Source organism: Arvicanthis niloticus, chromosome 2 (genome assembly GCF_011762505.2).
Source record: "Arvicanthis niloticus isolate mArvNil1 chromosome 2, mArvNil1.pat.X, whole genome shotgun sequence".
NCBI classification, from domain to species: Eukaryota; Metazoa; Chordata; class Mammalia; order Rodentia; family Muridae; genus Arvicanthis; species Arvicanthis niloticus.
The window spans coordinates 137,047,160-137,071,462 of record NC_047659.1 but is presented as its reverse complement, the minus strand read 5'-3'; the positions used below and the strand labels follow the sequence as shown (position 1 = coordinate 137,071,462).

Sequence of the window (24,303 nt, the reverse complement as noted above, 5' to 3'; positions counted from 1 at the left end):
TGGGATAAAACAAGTCCCAGATCCAGGCGTGGTGGTCCATACCTTAAAATCTGGGCCACACCTTCTGCTGGAGACCTACAGAAGGACATTGAAAGAAGGAAGATTCCCTCTTCACCTGCTTGTACTTGCTTGCCCACACATCTGTTGGAACCTACCTCTTCTGGATTCCAGCTTATACAGAAGACCAGGTGAGACAACTAGCCTCGTGGGACTGAGCAACTATTAGACTCTTGGACTTCCCGTTCACAGCTGCCCATTGTTGGGTTAGTTGGACTGTAAGTTATCACAATAAATTCCCTCAATATAGAGGGACATTCCATCAGCTCTGTGACTCCAGAGACCCCTGCCTAATACAACCCTTGCAGAGAGCAGAGTCACGGGAGTGGTTTCCATGTTGTATCTGGAAGAGGGTTTGGGCCGAGAGCTGAGGACAGCAATGGGGTCTTCTTACTCTTGCTCAGAACTTTGTAGAGTCGGATGAACTTTGAACCTGCTGCCACGGGGACCTGGAACCAACTGAGTGTCTGTGTCACCCTGAGATTCCAATTCATGTACCGATGTCCTCACTCTCCAGGGTCATGGTGCTGGGACAGGGCTCTTGGTGTGGTTGGGGCTACAGTATCCCTGAATGGATCCAGTGTCAGGAAAAGGGGGCCTCAGATGCCCCCAACCTGGTTATTTGTTTGTTTGTTTCTTGGTCAGGAGGACTGGCCTATCACATGGCCAATGCCAATATGCATTATGTGAGCGGGCACATTGGAAAACTTTCTTTTTTCCACATGTTGCAAATGGTCTTTTTTGCTTTTGTGGTTTTTTCGTAAATATTTACTTTTGTCTTATGTGCACTAGTGTTTTGGCTGCATATGTGTGTGTTCTGGCTAGCCAGGAACTCAATATGTGACTGAAGATGGTCTTGGAACTCTGGTCCTCCTGTTCCACTTCCAAAATGCTGGGATTGCAGGCATGAGCCTGTGTGTGTGTGTGTGTGTGTGTGTGTGTGAGAGAGAGAGAGAGAGAGAGAGAGAGAGAGAGGGAGGGAGAGAGGGGGGGGGGGGAGACTGAGACTATGTGTCTTTTTGGTGACCACAAAGCCCCAGCGAGCCAGTCTCTGTCTCTAACATCTGGATTACAGGCACACACTGCCACCATGCCTTTAACAGACAAATAACAACAAAATGCGAGTTCTGGGTATCAAATGCAGGTCTTCAGGAGTACTTAAACACACGGAGCACCTCTCCGAGCCCTCCCCCTGGCTCCCACCCAAGACACCACGTAGCCCCTGACTGGCATCAAATTCACAGCATCTCTTGGCTGCAACTGCATGCACACACCACCACGCTGGTTCCTCTGGAGAACTCTTCCATCGTCTTCCTACCATGCAGGCTCAAACATCACTCTTTCCCTCATAGAACTCGCCGTGTTGGGCTCCGGTCCATGGCTTTCCTCCATGACTGTAAAACAAATGTGCCCTTAGCTCAAGAGCCGTCCAGCCTGGGATGCTCCAGTCTCAGGAGACTGTGACTGAGCCCAGCCTCAGAAGACTGTGACTGAGCCCAGCCTCAGAAGACTGTGACTGAGCCCAGCCTGTGGTGAGGAGCACTTTCTGTCCCCACTTCACCTTCTAGGAGTATGGTTCTGACAGGCAGCTGGAGTGAGCCACTGGGGCCCAGATCTGCAGGGCCCTGGCCAGGGCTCTTGGCACTGTAAGACCCCAAAAGGGGACTCTCACCCAAGTCCGGACCTGCACGAACCCAAGGACACACGAGAAACCTTCTTGATGCAACTGCAGAGGAGGTTTAATGACGAGGGCCCTCGGGCCGGAATATATCTCACGCAGGAGATAGGGATTCCGACGCTCTAGCCCCGGAAACTTGGGATATTTATGGGTAGGGGTTGGGGAGAGCGGGAAAGTTTGGCGCAGTTACATATGATTGGATATCTCAAACATCCGTTCCCAAGCCTGGTTTCCATCTAGCCCCCATCCCAATTACCCTAATTTACATCTGTATCTTGCTCCTGGGAGAATTCCTTTCAAGTGACTTCCGTTTACCCAGGTATTTTATTGCCTCTATCTTGGGTCTTTTGTGCCTTTGAAATGTTTATTTAAGCCCTTGGAATGCACCCCAGGGGCAGCTAACACTTGAGTGTAAATTGAAACTCTGAACCTAAGAAACCTATGTAAATTGAAACTCTGAACCTAAGAAACCTAATTTTGAGACCTAAAATTTCATTTTTACAATTTATTCTTTCATTTCCTCCTTTTCTCTCATGGTCAAATTCCAATCTTGGAATTATGAATCATCATCTGGGTGTAAAGAGTGATATTGTTGTCTAAGCATCTAATTATATCTTTGTCATTGAATCTTAAATTATTTTTTTTTCACCCCCTGGATGGTTTCTAGTATGTACTTTAGGTAAAGTAGCTGTCTCTCTCTCTCTCTATATATATATATATATACATATATATATACACACACACTGATGGGCCTGTTGGCTTTTTTTCATCTCGGGGATGTACATATGTAGCTTAAGTCCCACTCTTTAAGGCTGTGTCTGGGACACAGTTTAGATTTAAATGTCTCTTATCTCTGACAATTGGGCAATCTCTATCCTTGTGTCTCCAGGATGGGCATATCTCAGGAGTCAAGGCCTGCTGGTCCTTGGCCTTGTAGAACGGCAGGTGATCTTGAGCCTGAGGAGGTTGTTCAGGTGTCTGGCTGTTCTCTCCAGTTGGCATCAGACGCAGGTGTTGGCACGAGTTATGTTCGACAGCATCAGGAATAGTTTCTTAGTAGCCTGAAAAATTATCTCTCACAGAAGAGGGACATTTTGGGTTTGGAATAGGGACAAGGAAAGGGACACTCTAGCCAGCGCCAGTTCTCAGGGGTAATTTAGTTTTTTAGGGTTCTGTTTATTCTCTCTACCTGTCTTAAGCTCTGGAGACAGTATAAACAGTGGAGCTTCTAATTAGTCTCTAATATTTCTGACAATTTCTGACTTATCTTATAAACAAAGGCAAGGCTATTATCTGATCTAATTATCTCAGATGTTTGAAAACCTCGGGACAACTTTTATTCTAGGCTGTTCTCTTTTAACTCTTTTTCTTATTTATTCTAAGTCTCATAAGCCTTTATTTGTTGGCATATCCTACACTGTCTTATCATTTCTCTGGCCCAAAACCTGAGGTCTATTATATGTTTTTAAATCTCTTGGCTGCTTGGTTGTACTCTTATCTTAAGAGTCTATCTGTGTATTTAACCTGGTAAATCTTTTGTTTTTTGGGGAGTATAGTTCTCTCTTCTTGTGTGTACCATTTTATATTTTTTTTTAGATAGTATCTGGCAGGATGGCTAGTAATCTGAGTTCTTTTTCTTATTTTGTGTTTTAAGTGAGGCCATCTCTTAGGCCCACAACTGGAACAGGCTCTCATATCAAGACACTTGATTTGTCCAGTTATTGCCTCAGGCCACTGAATCTCTTTCCTTTTGGTGTCCTGGGCAATGAGTACTCACAGTTGCTGGCTTCATCAGGGTTTTCTCTCTTGGTATATAGTCCTGTAGACATGGGCTATGGCAAAAGCATATCTGTTGTCCATGTAGATGTTGGTTTTCTCGTCAGCCCCACAAGTTCCAAGGTTGCTCTCTGTACCGACGAGGCCAGGGGTGGGGAGTCAGCCCAGATGACATTTGTCCACCACAGTAACACAGTAAGTTGGCTTGTCTCTGACCAGCATGGAGAAAACTGCTCCCGTCTGTAAAGCAGGTTATCTCGGCTCCTGGCTGAAGTCAGTCTTCTATCCGTTGAATTCTTGTCAGCTAGTTGCAGCCCAGGAAGTGTTGTATCTGGATGTCCATCTTAGGGGGTATCCCCTCAACCAGATAGGGGATAGGAGCAGCCTAGGATGACCATAAATGAATGGGATACCCAGTCCATCTCTTAGTCCACCATTTTCGGGTAGTCCATGAATATGTTTTGACCCATTGGCCTGGAGGAAGCCCCCATGTCTATCAAAAGTTGGGTGGCCCCATCTATCTCAATAGCCGTCTTCACACAGAGCTGTTATCTTCACCACTTGGGGTGGGTGTTTTTCGAGGCCTGGGATTTTCTGGCCCTGGCTTCTATTTGTTAGGGCCCTCTTGGACCCTGAAGCTGGCTCCTTTACTTGCAATGTACACACTGGTCTTTTTCAAAGAGTTTTATCTCTCTTTGATTGGAGTCCCTTTTTTTTTTTGTTTTCTGTAAATTCTTTCCTGTCACCTTTTTCTTTCTTCACCTCTCTCTATTCCTCTCTATTCCTCTCTATTCTTTTGAATTCATAGCAACTTATCTCTATTCTTTTTCTCTACTCTTTTTTTCTAGACTTACATTAACCCTTCTCTATTCCTCTTTTTTATTCCTTTCTTTAAAATCTTTTCCCACTTGTTATTACCATCAATAATTTTAATATGTAGTATATTTCTTAAATCTTTCAATGACTTATCCTGTAGTCTCTCTAGCCTCTGAAGCCTTGTCTATACTGACAGAATGTCTCTATGAGCTAGTCTAGAAAGACTGTGGGTAACTTATCTGATCTCTGCTTCCTGATCAAACTTAGTGGGGTCTCATGTAACCCTCTCTCTCAAGATCTATCAGCGGGATCTGGCGTGGGCCTTTGGGTGTCCCTTACCTTCTGTCACATGAAGGTCTCAGTCACATCTGCTCCAAATTGACCTGCTGCTGACCACGGCCTGATCAATTGACGGGGTCCCCAATGTCTCTATGTCTGAAGGAACATTCTTTCTCCGGTGTCCCCGCCTGCTCTTTATTTCTGAAGACCAGAACCTGCAAAGGTCTTGTGAAAGCAAGGCTTTTAAAATGAAACTTTTTTTTTTTAAAATATAATTAGAGCATAATTATGTCAATTTTTATCAGTGAAGTATAAGATAGTCTTATTACCCAGTCTATTTTTTTTTTTTTTTTTTTGACTAACTAGCACCTCTGTCATCTATCTTGACTAAAACATTTAGTTCTGAACCTGGCTTTAGGATGAATGTCAGCTGCCGACCATCTATTTAAATCTTTTTTTTTTTTTTCTCAAGGTAAATAGCTATAAGTTTTCAATCCCGTCAGAAATCCAGAATGACTGAGTTAACTATAATTGTGGGAAGCACAAAGGATAGCTTTTAAAACTTAGTCAATTTATAGAGACCTCTGAACACCTGGAAGAGAGGCTTTTATCTTATTTATTGTTTTTGATCACCTGTAAAGCAGTAAATAGTCTCTTAGAACTCTGTATAGACTAGTGTATCTGTGAGGCTGTATGACTGTTGTTTATATCACACTAGAGACCATAACCTAATTCATTTTGCAAACAGTACCTTGTCCACAAGTGTAATGTGAGCTCACCTCTGAAGCTCTAAGAAAGAAACCAAATCAGAATGAATAGCCTTATCTGTAGCATTTCACAGCAAGGATTATTAAGGTGTTGAAGGTTCACACAGTTATTAACAATTTTTAAAAGGCAACTTGAGTTACATTTGACACTTATTTGAATTTAATTTTTAACAAAATAGAAACTTTGGTAGAAGTGATATACAACAAGAACAACAAAGTAAATATTTTATATCTAACATAAGAGCACAAGTCTTCACCACTTCTTCTTGTCTGAATTTTCACCTTTGAACCAAATCTTAATGGAAGTCTTATATAAATAATGAAATTATCTCAGACAGCAATGGCTAGAAAGTCTATCAAAATAGAAGCTTATATATATATATATATATATATATATATATATATATATATATATATATATTCTGACTCAGGACAGCCTGTAACTTTTTAGCTGTAACTAAAGGAAAAAAGTGTTCTTTTATTTATTAAATTAGGAAAACTCACTATCAACTCTCTTATTATAGAAGCTAAAACAACTGTTGGCCCCCTTCTAAGAGCCGCTTATGAAAACAGTCTGTTCTTTTCAAGGTTCTTTCTGTTGGTGTCTTTCTCCTGGCCACAGAGCAGGGCGAATTATCAGTTTTTCTTGTGTAAATTGAGACTGTCTCACAAGTAAGTTTTAAACTAAATTAAGTAAGCAGTTTTAGTAGTTCATCACATCAAATCAGGCACCTGACACACTCTGTCTCTTCCTCCAGAGGAACAGAGCTTTCTCTTGGCCACAAGCTGTGGAACAGGACCAGCCTGTCTCATTGCTTCTGCTTTTAAAACTCAGGATGTTAACACAGTATCAGTCCAGAAAAAAGAAAAGGAACGTCAATTGTCAGTCAGAGTCCAAGAACATGTGAAACAAATAACATAGAACGAAGTTTATCAAGAAAAGACAAGGAAAGACAACACGATAGACTGCCCCTATCACTATATCAGTGGCACAGAATTGTCAACAATCGCAGCAGTGTCTGGAAACCGCATGGCCTGTTGGGAAACGTAGTTCTCAGGCCGGCTGTCATCTTGGATATAATTGTCAAAGCTGCAAAGCCTGTTGGGAAACGTAGTTCTCAGGATGTGGAGCGCACTCACTAAAGCCCTTATCTCTCGCTAGGCGCCCGCCTGCATGTGTTCGCCACCCGCCTCTCGCCTCCCGCTCGCACTTAATTTATCACGGGCGGGAGGCTGGGAACTCATCTCCCGCCTTTTAAACTGCGGTGGGCGGGAGACCTGCATGTACTCTGGCTTCCAGTACCAGGGTGGCTCGAGCGCTGGCGAAGAGGGGACCACCGAGGGGGCCAGGGCAGCCAGTGGTTGTGGAGCCTGGCTCAGGTACTCTGCCACACAGTAGCGGCAGGGAGGGGTTCCAGAAAGACTGTACACAAAATATAAACACACAGAACTAACACAGTCAGACACACTTGCCCGAGTTTGGTCTCATAGAACCAGCCAAACGCGACCTCTGACGGGAAGGATTCCACATCTTTCCCCTAGCAGGAGCACTCATCTCCTGTTCCAAAACAGGGCAGTCAGACCTCCCTGACTCCCTAACCCAGATGGGAAAGGATACCGCCTTTCCCCAAGGGCAGCCAGATCACTCTGACTCCCTAACCACCCGTGAAGCGTCCTTCCCGGGCTGCAGCCTGTGGGTTTCAACACGTCTGTCCATCCACAGTCATTGGGCCCTCACGGTCCACAATGACAGCTGCACTCAGTCTCCGATGGGGAAGATTCCCCTCACCAAAGAAACCGATATCAAAACACAGAAACAAAGACAGCAGAAGAAACCATAACAAAGAGACAAGGACAGCGGCGCCGCACTCTCACACACACCACTCACACAAACCTACCTCCAAGGGGTCGTCGTGTGTCTAGGGTGGTCTAGTGGTTAGGATTCGGCGCTCTCACCGCCGCGGCCCGGGTTCGATTCCCGGTCAGGGAACCAAAATGTAAGACCCCAAAAGGGGACTCTCACCCAAGTCCGGACCTGCACGAACCCAAGGACACACGAGAAACCTTCTTGATGCAACTGCAGAGGAGGTTTAATGACGAGGGCCCTCGGGCCGGATTATGGGTAGGGGTTGGGGAGAGCGGGAAAGTTTGGCGCAGTTACATATGATTGGATATCTCAAACATCCGTTCCCAAGCCTGGTTTCCATCTAGCCCCCATCCCAATTACCCTAATTTACATCTGTATCTTGCTCCTGGGAGAATTCCTTTCAAGTGACTTCCGTTTACCCAGGTATTTTATTGCCTCTATCTTGGGTCTTTTGTGCCTTTGAAATGTTTATTTAAGCCCTTGGAATGCACCCCAGGGGCAGCTAACACTTGAGTGTAAATTGAAACTCTGAACCTAAGAAACCTATGTAAATTGAAACTCTGAACCTAAGAAACCTAATTTTGAGACCTAAAATTTCATTTTTACAATTTATTCTTTCATTACCACAGCAGCCCTGCCTCCCATTACAAGCCAGGCTGTCTTCGCTCTCCCTGGAAGGGAAGGATTCGTTTCTAGCCAGCAGAGGCTCAAGGGCATGCATCCCTGGAAACCCATCTATGAGGTGGCCAGACTCCAGCTTGGCTTAGCATTTGCAGGAGTTTTCCCTGGGCCACGCAGATCCCCCTCCTTAGGCAGGAAAAGCAATCAAGTCCAGAGTATGAGGTCAGAACCTTCAGGGCTAGGGCGGGTGTGAGCTTTGGGTTGGGTGCTGGCCCAAGCAAAGGTCCGAACTTGTCAGAGGAGACTGTTAAAGCAACTCATCGATCCCACATTGACTTGTGCCACATGCTCCGAGCTGTCCCCGTTTTCACACTGAAACACACTCTCTCTATTCCTTGAGTTCCTTTTTCCTTTCTTTTCTTTTGTATCTTTTTCTTTTAATTAGGGTTTTTGTTGTTTGTTTTGAGACAGTCTCTTGTAGCTCAGGCTGGCCTTGAACTCCTGATTTTGTTTTGTTTTGTTTTGTTTTTGTTTTTTCAAGACAGGGTTTCTCTGTGTAGCCCTGGCTGTCCTGGAACTCAGTTTGTAGACCAGGCTGGCCTCGAACTCAGAAATCCGCCTGCCTCTGCCTCCCAAGTGCTGGGATTAAAGGCGTGCACCACCACTGCCCGGCTCCTGATTCTTCTTTACAGGCCTGTACCACCAGGCCCCTACTAAGTATTGAGTCTAGGGTCTCTTGCAAGCATCCTGCCACTAAGATATGGATACTCCCAGCCACTCACTTTTAAACTATATCCTGGGACAGGGTCTTCCTATGTTTATCAAAGTGTTAAATTTGGGATCCTCCTGCCTCAGCCTCTGGATTAGCTTGGATGACAGGTGGGGCTCAGCAGACACAGTTCTACCAGACCCAGTTTGACTTGCTAATTTGCTGTTGTTTGAGATAAGTTCTCCCTCTATAGCTCAGGCTGGTCCCAGGTTCATGAAAATTCTCATGCCAAAGTCTTTGGGACTCATAGGAGTGCTCTGGTACACCCTGGATTCCGCTTATTATAATTTTATTGTTATTATGTGTGTAGAAACATGTATATGAACATGCTGCCTAGTTTACATGGTGAGTTCCAGACCAGCCATGACTTCATAGTAAGATAAACCCAAAACAAAATGAAACCAAAAAAAAACCCCTCAACTATCCTCAAAATGCTGCCCCGACTCTTCTTACCCCCCACCCCACTGCCACCCCGCCCCCCCCCCCCCCCCACCAACACTACCCCTCCATCCCCTTCTACCTCCTCCTTTTCCTTCACTTTGTCTGGTTCAGGGCTGCAGGGAGAGTGGCCCCCACATGGGTCAGCTGGGAGTCCATGTGAAAGGTTTTGCTGTAACCCAGGGGTTTCCTGGCAGCCCTGCAGCGGGTAAGTGAGAGAGGCACACGCCTGTCTCACAAGTTATCAGCTGTCTTCAAAGAGCCCCAAATTCTGGTTTATTCCTAGGTGTCATCCTTCTTTTTCACAGAAACTCAAAAGTTCAGTACTGGAGCTGAGGAGATGGCAAGGACAGGTTAAGCGCTTGCCATAAAGGGGTGAAGACCCTGCTTGGAGCCGCAAACTCCAACATATAGACTCGGCATTAAGCCAGCTATGGTAGTTAGCACCTTCTTCTCAGAGCTCCTGCAGTGGGGTGGGAACTGGTGAGTGAGCTAGCACACTGCACTGCTGAGACCCTGTGTCAAACACGGTGGAAGGGAAGACCAGAGCCTGAGGTTGCCCTTTGACCTACACACACACACACACACACTTTGGCCACACTCTCTCCCCTCATGAGATCTAACCTCTCCGCGAGCCTCTCTGTGAGCAAACATTCTTCCTCTGTTGATTTCCACTCAGCTGCCACGCATTCCCAACGAAACCATCTCCTGGGAGACCCAGGCAAGAATGTTTGGCAAACAGGGACTAATTAATAAACAGCTCATGATCCACACTCTAGGGTCAGCCTAGAATGTTCTGCAATACTTTGGAAATTCCAGGGTTATAGTTTCAGCCCAAACCGTTCAGCCACACACATCTGTTCTGTGCTTGGAACCCACTGACCCCACTTGAACGTGGGAACAGGGCCTCACCCTCCTTTTGGGTGGGCATTTGTCCCTGTGGATGGAGCAAGGATGCAATACCGGAGGTGGCCAGTAGGCGTCTCCTTTGTTGGAAATAGAGGTTTGAATTCTAAGGGCTGGCTGGAGAACCATATTAAGGGGGGGAACTCTTGCCCAGCAGATGGAAGGTTCTAGGTTCCATCTTCTGCACTCCAAAACCAACACACACACACACACGCACACACACACACACACACACACACGGAGGGAGGGAGGGAGGGAGGGAGGGAGGGAGGGAGAGAGAGAGAGAGAGAGAACCCATCTCTCCTCGCCTCACTTCCCTGTGCAGATTGCTCCAAGCCAGGGCTGCTCTTGGGCTGAGGCCCAGGTCCTGGACTGGCCTCTCTCTCCCAGGATGATGAGAGAGAACATCTCATTGGACAGGAACACCAGAGCAGGCTGGCCCCAATTCTTGTGACTTGTTTACTGTGGAAGGACCAGATGGCTCGTCTCTGGTTGGACCCTTAGCCACTTCCTGGGCTGTGAACAGCTCTGGTCAGCAAGCAAGCAGGCTGGCTGTAGAGCCTGGGGAAGCAGGGCACTGGGGTTGGAGAGACAGGGGGTGGGCGGGGCAGGAGAGTGAGGAACTTCCAGGGACTCTCCTACCTCTTGTTTCATCTCACTGTAAGAGCGTTGGGGTTGAGGGTGCTGCTGTGACCGGATCTGCGTGACTTCTGAGGACCCGAGCTCAGTCTTTATACTGGCAGAGCTACATGCACTGAGCCATCTCCCAGGGCTGGTGACTTGGTTTTTGTTTTGTTTTTTGTTTTTTTGTTTTTTTCCCAAAGCAGAAAGGGATGTAGGGTGGTAGGCATTGGGTTCTTGACTGTCTTGTTCTGAGTTACTGTAGAACCTGGCCTTTCTAGTACTGATTGGGGGGGGGGGAGGGGGTCTTCTGTTTCCTCCTCCTCCTCTTCTTCTTCCTCCTCTTCTTCTTCCTCCTCCTCTTCCTCCTCCTCTTCCTCTTCTTCTTCCTCCTCCTCTTCCTCCTCCTCCTCTTCCTCTTTTTCCTCCTTCTCTTCTTCTTCAAGATGAGGTTGTGCAACCCAGGCTACTCTCAAATTTTTCTATGTAGCTGAGGCTGGCCCAGAAGTTTCTGCCTGCCCCTACCTCGATAGTACAGACAGGTGTGCATCAGCACATCTGGCTTGAGAAATTCTTATAAGAAATACCTAATCCAAGGCTGGGCAGTGGTGGCTCACGCCTTGGATCCCAGCACTTGAAAGGCAGAGGCAGACGGATCTCTGTGAGTTTGAGTCCAGATGGATCTACATGGTGAGTTTCAGGAGAGCTGGGACTATGTAGAGGGACCCTGTCCCAAAAAGAAAAAAGAAAAAAAATACCTAATCGATATACTTGGCAATAAAACCATTATGCATGCATGCGTGAGCGTGTGCACGTGCGCGTGCACACACACATACACACATTCCAATTAATACCCCCTGCCATGAGCACCCTGTGCGTGCCCACGCTCTACCACCTAGTGCCTTGACCAAACCAAGGGCGGTGATTTGTTTATTCTTTGCACAGGAAAAGACCAGAAGAATTGTACTTTTTTAAAATATAAAAACAGATGCAAAATATCACATTCTTAGTGTCAAAAACGTTCCTAAGGAATTTTTGAAAAAAGCAGAATCTTATTTTTGCTTAATCAAATGTAGCCACGTGTCATTTGCACTAAGATAACCCCTAAGCCTAGTATTTAATTTTTTCCCAATTATTATTATTGCAGCAGTGGCGTGCACGCATGGTGTGTGTGTGGAGACCTTGTGTCAGTTCCCTCCTTCCATCCTTATGTCCATTCCAGGATGAAGTGGGGGTCGCCAGGCTTGGGCAGCAAGCCCCTTTCTCCTTGAACCTACGGCCTGGCTTCATTCATAGGTTTCGTTTGTTTCTCATTATGATGCTGGAGATGGGACTCAGGACCTGGCGCTGCCGGGCGGTATCCTGTGCTACATCCCAGCCCTGTTGTGGTTGATTTTTAAATCATTTTTATGCTCCTGTTTGTAGCCCAGCATTCAAAGCACAAGGGATATAGTCAGATGCGGTGGCGCATGCCTTCAACCCTAGCTCTCCTGAGGCAAAGGCAGACAGATCTCGTTGTGAGTTGGAGGCCCGCCTGGTCTATATAGACAGCCAGGGTGACATGGAGAGACCCTATTTCAAAAAACCCAAAACAAAGTGCAACAAAAGTGAAGTAGCGTGTGTGGGGAATGGCCGGAGAGCTGGCTTACAGTTAGATCACTGGCTGCTCTTTGGGAGAACCTAGGTTTGATTTCCAGGACCCACACAGTGACTTACAGCCATCTGTAACTTTGGTTCAAAGGGATTCGATGTTGTCTTCTGACCTCTGCAGACTCTAGGCATGCAGGATACACAGAAAAAATATACTTTTATATATAATGTAAATATATAAGTATATTTACACTCACACATGTAAAATCATAGGAAGGGTAATGGGGGTGGTAAGCCAGGCTCCCGCTGCTGCTCCATTGCGCCCCCTAGCGGCAGTTCCTGGGATTTCCGCCTTGGGCGGTGCCCTGCTGGAAACTGGTTTCCCAGCACTGACAGGATTTATAAACATGGAGACTCCCAGGGAGCTGCGGTGAACTCCTGTTGAGACTGCCTGAAGTCTTCTTGCCCAGCCTGGTGGATGGTTTTATACTTTCTCCTGGGTTGTTTTTTGTTTTTGTTTTTGTTTTTGTGGTACTGGGACTGGAATCCAAGATCTTTCTTATGCTCCTCACTCTGCCCCTGAGCTACATCCCCAGCTATGGGAGTGCCTGAAGCGACAGCTTGTCTGGTTAGGGCTGGAAGAGGTGTGTCTGGTGTGTGAGATGAGGGAACTGAGAGAATCTCTGGACGTGGTCTTTTGCAGGGGGAAGGGAGCAGACACCACTGACTGAGAAGTTACCTGGGAGATGCAGGCTTTGCCAGGGCGCTCTGCATCTGAGGTTCACAACTCAGAAGCTTCACAGATGACAAGGCCCACTCTAAAACACCAGTGGGAACAAGGGGAAGCTTGGTCGTGTGCATCTTTTATAGGTGTGTGCATGTTCATATGGATGTTTTGCACTCGTGCACACACAGACATGTCTGTGTCTGTGTGTGCATGTGTGTCTGGTATGTGTGTGTGTGGTATGTGCATGTATGTGTGGTGTGTGTGTGGTATGTGCATGTATGTGTGTGGTGTGTGCATATGGTGTATGTGTGGTATGTGCATGTGTGTAGTGTGTGTGGTATGGTGTATATGTGTGTGTGGTATGTGAGTGTGGTATGTGTGTGATGTATGTGGTGTGTATGGTGTGTGTATGTGTGATATGTGGTGTGTGTGTGTGTGTGATGTATGTGGTGTGGTCTGTGTGATATGTGGTATGATGTGTGTGTGTATGTGTGATATGTGGTGTGTGTGTAGTATGTGTGTGATGTATGTGGTGTGTGGTGTGTGTGTGTATATATGTGATATGTGTGTGTATGTGGGGTGTGTGTGTGTGTGTGTGCACCCATGCATGCAGAGGCCAGAGGTTGACCTTAGAAGTTTTCCCCAATAGCTCTTCACTGGCAGTGAGGACTGAACCCAGGGTCTCGCGCATTCGAGACAAGCTCTCTGCCACCACGGAGCCCCAGTCCACTCCTCGTCTTTAATCTGAACCCTTCCTTCTGGTGTCAGCCATCTCTCTATGTCATATATATTCCAAGGACCACATGATTTTCCTCTTAGGGCCAAGTATGGGCTGGCCTTTCCCTCTTTCCCATGTTTAGTCGTGGATGGCTGCATTCACACCCTGTGACGTGGACAAGGTACTGTAGTAGCCATTGAGGGACCCACCTGTCCACCCACAGTACGGGCCCTGAGTGAGTCTGCAAAGTTTGAGAGTCACGGGTCGGACACAGGCCGAGCAGGGCAGGAAGGTGTCTGGGCCACGGACTGTGCTGGCCAGAGGAATCCCTGGTCCTCGTGGCTACCAGGATGGCAAGGCAGCCAGGGGCAAGGCTGGGCCAGGAACTCTGTGCTGTGCCGAGGCCTGTATTTACCACCTGTTAGACATAAACACACAGACAGTCTGCTCTAAACAGAGGTTTCCTTAAAATAATCCAGCAGCCAGGTGTGGTGGCAGAAGCTCGATACCTCAGTGCTTAGGAGCCAGAGGCAGGGGAATGGTACATTAGACATCAGTCAGGCTGCATAGCAAGACCTCAGATCAGAAACCCAATGACACAAAACCGCTGCCGCCCCCAAACTCAACAAAATCACTAAATGCTTGCTTTCTGTGGTCTTAACCTCCTAGAAGCTAGGCATGCCAGCATGTGGCTGTAACCCCAACTCGGGGAAGGCAGAGGCAGGAGGATTCCTGGGGTGCCCCGGGGCCTGTATATAGTAGACACTCAGTATATACTCACTGAACAAGTACGTGGAGGGAGAAATCTCAGGCATATCCAGCTGTCATTCATTCAGTCACAAGTAGGTCACTCTGGAGGAACAGAAATGGTCCAGGTTGGGAGCGGAAATTCTTTTTTTTTTTTCTTTCTTTTTTCTTTTTTTTGGTTTTTCAAAACAGGGTTTCTCTGTGTAGCCCTGGCTGTCCTGGAACTCACTCTGTAGACCAGGCTGGCCTCGAACTCAGAAATCCGCCTGCCTCTGCCTCCCAACCACTGCCTGGCTGGGAGCGGAAATTCTAATGAAGCCTTGACCTTCAGATATGGAGGATATCAAGTCCTCAGAGTAAAATGAGTAAAATGAGTGATGAGGATTCTCCAGCCAGGGCTTGGTCGAGGGTGGTCTCTGCAAAGAAGTGACCTCAGCCAGATGTGAAGGCTTAGAGGAAGTTGAAGAGAAAAAAAAAAAAAAGAACTGGGGGACAAGAGGGAGCTGGTAGAAGGGCAGCCAGTGCAAAAGCCCTGGGGCAGCCCCAGTGAAGGTTTTTGATGGAGCATTGGATCCACTCTGCTGGGGAAGAGTTCAGTTCTTCCAGAGCTTCCAGGCAAGTCACATGAGCAAGCGGTAGGTAAACTGAGAGGTTGGCTCCCTCCCTCAAGCCCCTCTGGGTCAGCCAGTCTGGTTCCAGGGTGTTCTGCTGGGTCATCCGCCTCTCCTGTTTAGGCTCACTCCCATCCGGGTCTGATCTCCCAGTTCCTCTCAGGCTATACCTAGGGAGCTATTTCAGAAACTCCCAAAGGCAATTCAAGCACTGGCCAGCATTTAGGAGAGAAAAAAAAAACAGCCATAAGTGAGGGACTCCAGCATAAAAGCAGCCCAGACCCACAAACCCACCATTCTAAATTTAGCCACTTTACCTCAAAATGAGGTGAAATTGCAGGTTTCTGGTGGACGGTGATGCAGGGGTGACAGTGGCCAGACTGACTTCTGTTTATTCTGGCTTCACCTGGGGCAGAGGCTCAGGATTGTCCCCAGGGTCCCTCAGAGTCGGGGAAGCAGGTCCATGAGAAGCCACCTTCAACTGGTCTGCAGGGTCCCAGCGGTACCAGTTGCTAACCAGAACCAGGCTGCAGGAGGACACAGAGAGAAGACGCCGGCTGGCTCCTCTGGCTGCCACCAAAGGTTTGGAAACAGCAGCTGTTATGTCTGCTCCTCCACCCAAGGGCTCAGAGCATTCTGACCGCTCACCTTGCTTCCTGCAGACAGCGGGCGGCCACCCAAGGATCTCCCTGCATAATCAGGGCCTCCCCAGGGACCCCAGACCTGTTCCCATCCAGAAGCTTTGGGGTTAATGCCAGCCGCAGCAGCGGTGATTAGATGAGCCGAGGGGTCTCCAAGGGCCCTAGTTGCTCACCCTGCTTTGAGTTTTTGCTGCCCTCTGTGTGCAAGCCCGATACAAACATCGGGAATGATAGAATATTCCTCTGGGGTTCACCAGAAGCCAGTCTGTGAACTCCTGAGCTGGAATATTGGGGGCTAGCTTTACCTAGCCAGCCAGGATGGGGTGCTGCTGGCCTCACAGCTCAGTTATGTGGCCAGGGCCCTTCCCAGTCCTGCCTCAGTCCTGTCTTCTCCCTTCCCTTCACTGCTGGTCCATAGGAGGAGGGGAGTTTATCTGGGGAGGTGAGCACAGCTCCGCCCCGGTGTCAGACACAGGACCAAGAGTACCTGATTCGAATCCCAGCTCTGGAGTTTCCTGTCAGTGACCTCAGAGGAGCCTTCCTCCCTTCCAGCCTTTTTCTTTTGTTTTGTACTGTTGGCTTGAGACAGTGACTCTGTAGCTTTGGCTTGCCCGGAAGTCACAGCAATCCTTCTGCCTCAGCTTCTCAGGTACTAAAATGGCAGCCTCAGTTTCTTTTCTTTTGAAGGATTTGTGTGTGTGTGTGTGTGTGTGTGTGTGTGTGTGTGTGTGAGAGAGAGAGAGAGAGAGAGAGAGAGAGAGAGAGAGAGAGAGAGAGAGAGTCAGTGAGAATGGTGTGTCGTATCCCCAGGGACCAGAGTTACAGGTGGTTGTGAGCTGCCATGTGGGTGCTGGGAACTGAACCCAGGTCCCTTTGCAAGAGCAGCAGCAAGTGCTCCTAACTGTTGGGCCATCTCCCCAACCCCAGCCTCAGTTCCTTTATTTGAGAGAGTGTGCAACAGCACTTGTTTTGGGATTATAGACCAAGGTGAGTGGTCCAGCCTCAAGCAGGGAGCAGGCTGTGGGCTGGGGGCCTTTAGGGTGTGGAAGTCACAGGAGTGTGTCTGCAGGCCCGAGACTGTCACCGTAGACATTGATGTGGGACTGGGATGTGGCTCAGTCGGTAGAGTGCTCGCCCAGCCCCCCTCAGGGCCCGACTCAGCACCACATCAAGCAGGTGTGCATGTTGATGCCGGTAACCCCAGGAGGTAGAGGCAGAAGGACCAGCCTTAACTACATAGACAGTCCAAGGCCAGCCTGGACTATGTGAAACCCAGTCTACAAGAGGAATACAATCAATAATGTGTCCTTTAGTTCTGAAGTGGCTGAGCTGACAACGGTGACAGATGCTTGTGGCCTGAAAGCACAGATGTCCCACCTAGCCCTCTGTCTGCCTTTACCCACCTTGTTGGTTGGTCTTTATTTTAGGGGGCTGCTGGGGTGATAAGAGGTAGCTTCAGCCTCTCTTGTGGGTCTCAGTTCCCTGATGATGAGGTGAGGCCTAGGGAGAGAGCAAGTCCCACTGTTTGGTGGTGACTGCAGGATCCAAGGATTCTGAAGACAGACAGGTCTGACCCCAGCCCGGAGCTAGAGACTCCCAAACAGGAGATGCCCAGAAAGGCTGCGCCAGAGAGGTGGCTGGGACCAGAGGGTGGGACTGGACAGGAAGCCATGGGGCCAACTGCGGAGTAAGATGGCAGGCCTCTGCACTCACTGCTATCTCCTCAGAGCAGCGTTCCTTGTGAGGTCAGTGGGGTTGCCGCCTCTTAGGTGCTGGCCTGTGGGGAGCCTCAGCCTCCTGTCCCTAACCCTCGAAGGGACAATGGCTGTCACTGTCAGAGACCAGGACCACTCAGCATCTGTTATTCCTGAATGAAGGCTTTGGAAACCCCAGGGTGGCCCTGCCTCTGGCTTCCTCTTTCCCTGGCCCAACAGTGGGGGAAGACGGTAGCCATCCTGGGCTGGGCTAAGGGCAGGAGCCTTGGTGGGTTGGTGCCACCTAGCAGAGTGGGTACAGCCCAGGCTGGAGTGTTCATAATTCCCACTGTGGCTTACTGAGGCCAGGAAGGGGATGCCAGCAGCTTGTCCCTGATCTGGCACAAGCCGATGGCAGGGACGGGGGTTCTCCTCTGGTGTGTATATGTGTATGCGTGTGTGTGTGTATGCTGAGTCCCCAGTGGTGAGACTTGGATGCTTGGTGTGACACACACTTCTAGGTTCCAAGCTGGCTTTGTTGATTCTTTATTAGGGTCCACAGAGGGTCCTAGCTGCATCTCCGAGCCTCAGTTTCCCCATCTGTGGAGTTTAGCCACCAGTTGCTTCTGTTTCTTAGAAGACAGTGTGGACTGATAAGGAAATGTATCTGCTACGTTCATCACAGGGCTTCATAGCGCACATGGCCTCAGTTTACCCATCTGTGTGCAGGAAGGGCAGCGGCAGCCGGACAGCAGCAAGGCCTCAGCAGACACTGACTGTCGCCTTCATTAGAGCAAGCTACTTTCATAGATCTTATAATTTTCAGGGCTCTGTTTCCCCAGTCAGTTGCACAGTGAGTCTTTAACACCCCCCCCCCACACACACAACATGTACACACACACACAACATGTACACACACACACAACATGTACACACATGCACAGTATACATCCTTGTATATGGGGGACTCCTAGCACATCTTGTTCTTGGTCCCTCTGACAACCACTGAGCCCATTTTACAGTTGAGACCATGGAGGCCCATGGGGAGGCTCTGACTGGAGCTGAGGTTTAGCTCTGTGCTTCCTATGCCTTCCTGAACACCGTGTTGTGGGGTGACCATGGGGTAGGGGTGCAGAGGTACAGCATAGACCTGTGGACCCCTGAGAGGGACAGACTCTAAAGGAGATGCAAGACCTACACTGGTCAGCTAAGGGAGCAGTGGAAAGAGGCCCCAGCGTGAACGGAGGCTTGGAAGTAAAAGAGATCTGGGGTGGGGGCAGGGTTCTAATACAGTGAGGAGCCTCTGTGGATGGCGATGCCTGGGGCTGGTGTGTGGGCAGCAGGGTCCCTGGAATCCTTAGACTGGCATCACCCTGGCTAAGGAGCAAAGTATGAAGCAGCAGCAGCAGCAGCAGCAGCAGCAGCAGCAGCAGCAGAGATTTAGGTTAGATATGAAGAAGTTTCCGACTGCCTGTGCTAGAAGATCCAGCTCAAAGTGCTGTGATCCCTGGGGATGCAGGAACATTTTTCCATCCCGGAGATGGTTTGGAAAAAAGAGACGGCAGCCAGGGTTCTGTGGGTTGGCCTCATTACAGCCTGGATCCGAGACAGGCAGCGGGCCCAGGGCCACAGCATCCCTGATGTCAGCTGTCTGTCACTGCTGCTTCAAGTCTTCTGTGGCTCCCAGCTGCTTCTGCAGCAGGAAAGCCAAAATCCTCCTAGGGGGACCTGACTCTCTAGGGACTTGTGTTCTGTGGCCTCCCCGGTTCTACCAGGAGCTGCGGCCCTGCTCTGTTTCTGGGTTAGAGCAGATTCTCTGGTGCCACAGGGCCTTTGCCCATGCTGTCTCATTTGGTGTCCTGTGTGTAATTCACAGCTTGTATACAGTAGGTGCTCAGTGCTGGCTCTGTGGGTGTGTGCACAGCAGGGGAGGAGAGGACAGCTGTGGAGCTGGGCTCTGCCTTAGAATAAACAGGCCTGGCTTTGAACCCCACAACTGCCGCTTGCCCCAGGCTGCCCGTACGTTCCCCCACCTCACGCTGCTGCAGCCTGCTCCTGTGTGAGTGGAAGGGGGACCGTATGCTCCATTGCTGTTGCAGACTGTCCAGTCCAGTCATGCTAACTTCCCTGTCCTCTCCTCTCAGGTGACAGCCATGTCTGTGCGGTTGCGCTTCCTGTCTCCGGGGGATGCCGGGGCGGTGGGGACCGTGGGCCGCAGCGCCTCCTTCGCTGGCTTCAGCAGTGCACAAAGCCGCAGGGTCTCGTAAGTGTCATGGGGATGGTGGCGGGGTTGGGGGGGGTGGGGGGTATGTGTGTGCCTGCAGGAAGTTGTCATTTCCCACCGGCCTGATCCACACCATCTTAAAGGCTTCCATAGTCAACCAACCTGCTTGTTGAGTTTATCACCACCTAGCCAATCAGAAAACAGGCTCAGAGAGGTGGCTCCACTGGTCCAGGGTCACACAGCAAAATGTCTTCCTAGTCGGCCTTAGCCTTCTTGGGGTGGGGTAGGAAGGAATGTTCTTCCTGTTTAGTAGCCTGGACACGGGGGTCGGGGGGGGGGGGGGGGGCTCCTGTCCTGCCTCTATGACCTGAGGCTAGTGACTTCACCTCTCTGAGCCCAGGTTTCCTCACTTGAACAGGGGAGGGGTGTGGCTTCCTATATGGTTGTCTGAAGGGGAGCTGACCCCAGGAACTGGGAGGTGTGGCTTTCTGAGGAGTAGCTGGCTGGGTCACATGGGCCGAGAGGACTAGGCTATGCCTGTCGCTCCACAGCTCCACCGTATGCTCCCTCCTGTCCTGATGAGGCCACCACCCCAGGGTCTGTTGTCCTAGTTGGGTACTGAACAAGGCCCTGGAAGCCACCTCCTGGCTGGTAGCCTGGAATTGCCGAAGCCAAAGGCCCCAAACAGCACTGACAGATTGGTGCAGAGCCCGGCTGGTCAGTCAGCTGATCAACAACCAATTCCCACAATGCCACACACCTACACTTGAGCTTAAAAAACCCCAGTGGCCCCCTCCGGCTGCCAGGCCATTCAGTGGCCCTGGGTTAGCCTGTGCTCCAGCCACTCTGGCCTCTCTGTCTTTCAGGCCCTCATACATGCTGTGTGTCCCAGCCAATTCCCTGGGCAGTTTCTATTGTCACAGCCAGACAGCCACCTCACATCCACCCGACAACTGCCCTGTAAGGCTGTTTGCAGGCCACCCTTTGCCCTGGCCTGGCCCCATTTGGATTCTGCACAGGAGTGTACTACCAGAGCTGAGGTGCTTGCCTCAGTGGAGCACATAGGAAGGAACCTTCCTTCCTCAGCAGACATCTGTGGAGAGACACCCAGGCTCTGCCCTGCTTGAGTCCCCACCAGGGGAACAAAAGCAAACAATATCATGTCAAGTCAGCCATGGTTGGTGCCATGTCAGGCCCAGAACAGGGTGCAGAGGCTGGTGGTGCCTCCCGAGGGTTTGCGTGGCAGTGGCTTCATTCGGCAGGAGATGATGGTTGTGATGGGGGATGGGGGGGGTTTGGAGAAGACAGCAAGTACAAAGGCCCTGAGGTGATGAGGAACCGCAAACAGGCTGTGGAGGCATATGAGCCACAGTAAGAGGGAGGGAACACTGTGGGGGACTTGTCCTCAGTATCAGGGACCGGCGAAGGCGTCAGCAGAGGTTCTGGATGGGAGCGAGTTTGGCCCCAAACCTTTGGTGATTGTGGTCACTGGAGAGATCGGTGCCACTGTAAGAAAGATATACAGTAGACGCCACATAAATGCTTCTGGGGGATGGCTGCCTGGAACCCGGAGGAAACAGGTGGTTTTTTTTCTCAGCTTGGGCATCTCCATTCTGCCTCTGCCTGGACCATCTTGGACCCCACACTGGGGTCTGTATGTAAGCCGTCCAAGGAGCACATAGCCTGGGAGCATCTCTGAGCTGGTCTACTGAGGCACAGAAGGCCCTGTGTAGTTCAGTAAGAGAGGAGGGGCCGCTGCCCACCACGAGGCCCTGTGACAGACAAAGTGCTCTTCCTAGCCACCTGGTGATGCTCACATGTTACATTTCCACCCTGCTGCTTTCGGGCCTCAGAACACCCCATATCCATGAGACATGTCCCCCAAATCCCATCAGAACTTCTGTCTAATAAGTTCCAGGGGATTACCCAACTCGGCTGTCCCTGGACTCCTGTTATGATACCTGGGATCATGGCTGCCAGCCAGGTACATGCAGCATCTGCGTGTGGTCTAGAGAATCGAGCCCTGCTATGCAAGTGCCTGAGTCCTCCAGACCTGCTTGAGCGTACCAGAGGTTGCTAGGCCTTAGTTACTCTTGAGGTCCTGAGTGGCCCTCATCCAGACTCAGCCTGGGCATCCCCATGTCTAAGACGGGGAAGGTTTCCTGAGGTAATAGAAAAGAGGCATAGTTGGGGGTTTTGTTTGTTCGTTTTAGATTTGTTTTTTAATTTATGTCTACCTGTGTTTTGCCTGCATGTATGTGTACAATATGCATGCAGTACCCAAAGAGGCCAGGAGAAGGCGCTGGATTCCCCTGGAACTGAAGTTACAAATGAGCTAGCTGCCACTTGGGTGCTGGGACTCCAACCCAGGTCTTCTGCAAGAGCAGCCAGTGCGCTTACCTGCTGAGGGATCTCTCTAGCCCCTGCATAACTTTTTAACTTCCGGCCTCTGTCCGTCTCCCTGGTGTCTGGGCTTCAGGCCTCACCTCTGCCTCTGATTCCAGACTGGTTCACCTGGCAGAGATACAGAGGTGAGGGGACCACACCAGGATGGGTGATACAAAACGACCCAGCAGGGCTCTGCTCAGGGTGGGGCACCTGTCCCACCCCAACTCTTGGGCTAGCCAGAGCTTTTTACCCTGCAGATATAGAATTTACTTGGGGAAGTTATCTGATAGAATTTCGTACAAAGATGTAATTGATTGTATAACAAAGCCGGTTCCCTTTCCAGGCGGGAGGGGTGTGTGTGTGTGTGTTTGGTCAGGTGCTGACAGTGACCCAGTAGTTTCCACTGATGGGCATGGCATCCAGGGCAGTCAGTCCTCCAGGACTGTCAGAGAGGTACCTCTGAAGCCAGGATTGGGGGTAGGTCATCAAGCTTGGTTCTTAAATGGTTCCTGGGGACAGGCTCAAAGACCCATGGAATGATGGTGGGAAATGGTGTTCAAAGCACACAGAGTTGAGCCTTAGCATGGTAAGGCTGTCCTTGCCCTCCACCATGGGGCAGGACAATGGTCAGCCTTGTTGATGTGCTAGGAGTCTATGCAGTAGGTTTAGGGACCACCCTGCCTGGAGGCTGGGGCAGGTTCAGCATGCGCGCATGCGTGAATGCTTGCAGGGCCCTGTCGGCTACAGACCCTGGCCAGGCACAGCCGGAGTGAGGCTGAGGACAGTCATGGCAGGCAGAGCCTGCTTGATTGCTTGTGAGTACCGGACGCCAGGCTGCACGTGCCTGGAAGCCTGTCTGGCAGGCCTGGGGCTGTTTAATATTTACTGAGCTCTCATGGGGCTGGTGACACATCCACCCCCGAACTGCTCTCAGCCTGTGACACCAGCCGGCCATGCAGCACGCGCCTCATTTCGCCATCCAGGCTGCGCTGAGCCAGCCCTCAGAGCTACTGCCCTCAGAGGCTCAGTGAAGGAGCTGGGCTTGGAGCCCAGGGAGGAAGAGGGAGAGGGGAGGGATGGGCCAAGGGGCACTGTGAACCCCTGAAGTAAGCTGCAGCTCCACCCAGAGCCACCTCCCACCTCACTGTTCGCTGGCTGCCTGGACTCTTCCTCTGTCAGAACCTACCTGGCCCCTGTGTGCAGTGTTGCCTGTCCGAGCCTGAGATGGCAACGTTGTGGAGGGCCCGGTCCAAGAGGTGGGTGATGTGGCCTCGGGAGAGGGGGAGAGGACGGGAGGGAGGGAGGGGCTTTGGAAAGTCACTTAACTACAGCCTGTGTGAACATCAGCATCAGGGACAGGGCAATGCTGGCATGCCCTTTCCCAGTCACCGCTGGGGGAGCCCCTCCCTGCCCACTGGGGGAACCCCTCTCCCTGCTCCACTTTGTTCTCTTTCCTTCCCAGCATCAGGTCCTATCTGACAGGCTTGTTCCAAACTTCTCTGTAGCTTCGACAGGCATGTGGTCCCTGCTGTTTACCAGCCTTGGACCCTGCTTCACAGAGAGACAATTGCAACCCAGAGAGACTGCATCACTTGCCCAGGGCCACACAGCTTGGTGATGGGAGAGCCAGACACTGACTGCACCAGCTGGCCCATATCTCTCAGGGCAGGTGTCTGTCTCTCTTGGTGACTGCTCTGTCCTGTTGTGTCCTACCTAGCCCCTGAAATGGTGGTTGCCTGCTGAGTGATTGTCACAACCGTCAAGAGGTCTGGAGCTGTGGGGCTGGGGTTTGAATGCAGGGCACAGCCCCCCCCTTGCACCCCAGGGTCAGGGTGGTTTGGTGTGGTGCTGGGTTGTCAGTTTCAGGGACTTGGGGCGTGGGTTGGTCCCAAAACAGAGTGACAAGCTGACAGGGCTTGAGTAAGCACATGTCTGTGCCATGTCCCCACCTATGGAATGGTTAGCATCTCACCGGACTAGCCTAGTGGCTTTTCTCAGGGCCGAGGGAAGAGCAGAGCCATGTCCCTGTGCCCCACCCCTCTGCTTGGTTCACTAGCCCACAGTCCTCTGCTTCCAGCTGTGGACTGCCACTTCCAGGGGGACTGGACCACTAGGACCACTCAGTGACCTCCTATCTGGATGGACAAGCCCTGCGTTTCTGGTTTTTCTAAAATGCACTTGAGATGCTGAGACAGGAGGATTGCTGTGAGTTTGAGTTTGGGGTCAGCCTTGGTGACACAGAGAGATCTTATCTAAGAAAGATATATATATATATATATATATATATATATATATATATATATATATATATATATAGAGAGAGAGAGAGAGAGAGAGAGAGAGAAAGAGCAAGTCCAGAAACATTAGA

At 50.1% G+C, this 24,303-nt stretch overlaps 1 protein-coding gene across 5 annotated transcripts in view; it reads left to right on the top strand.

The window, feature by feature from the left end:
• The window catches only part of Ripor3 (RIPOR family member 3), a 77,916-nt gene that overhangs the window by 31,127 nt on the left and 22,486 nt on the right, over positions 1–24,303 (top strand). For 2 of the 5 annotated variants that reach the window (XM_076930275.1, XM_034496604.2), the window contains exon 2: positions 19,468–19,586. In XM_076930275.1, the coding sequence (XP_076786390.1) occupies positions 19,477–19,586 (110 nt within the window). In that variant the 5' untranslated portion in view covers positions 19,468–19,476. Of the gene's footprint in view, positions 1–15,403; positions 15,571–19,467; positions 19,587–22,323; positions 23,192–24,303 lie in introns of those variants that run through there. The other 3 variants (XM_076930277.1, XM_076930276.1, XM_076930278.1) reach the window with 3 other exon arrangements.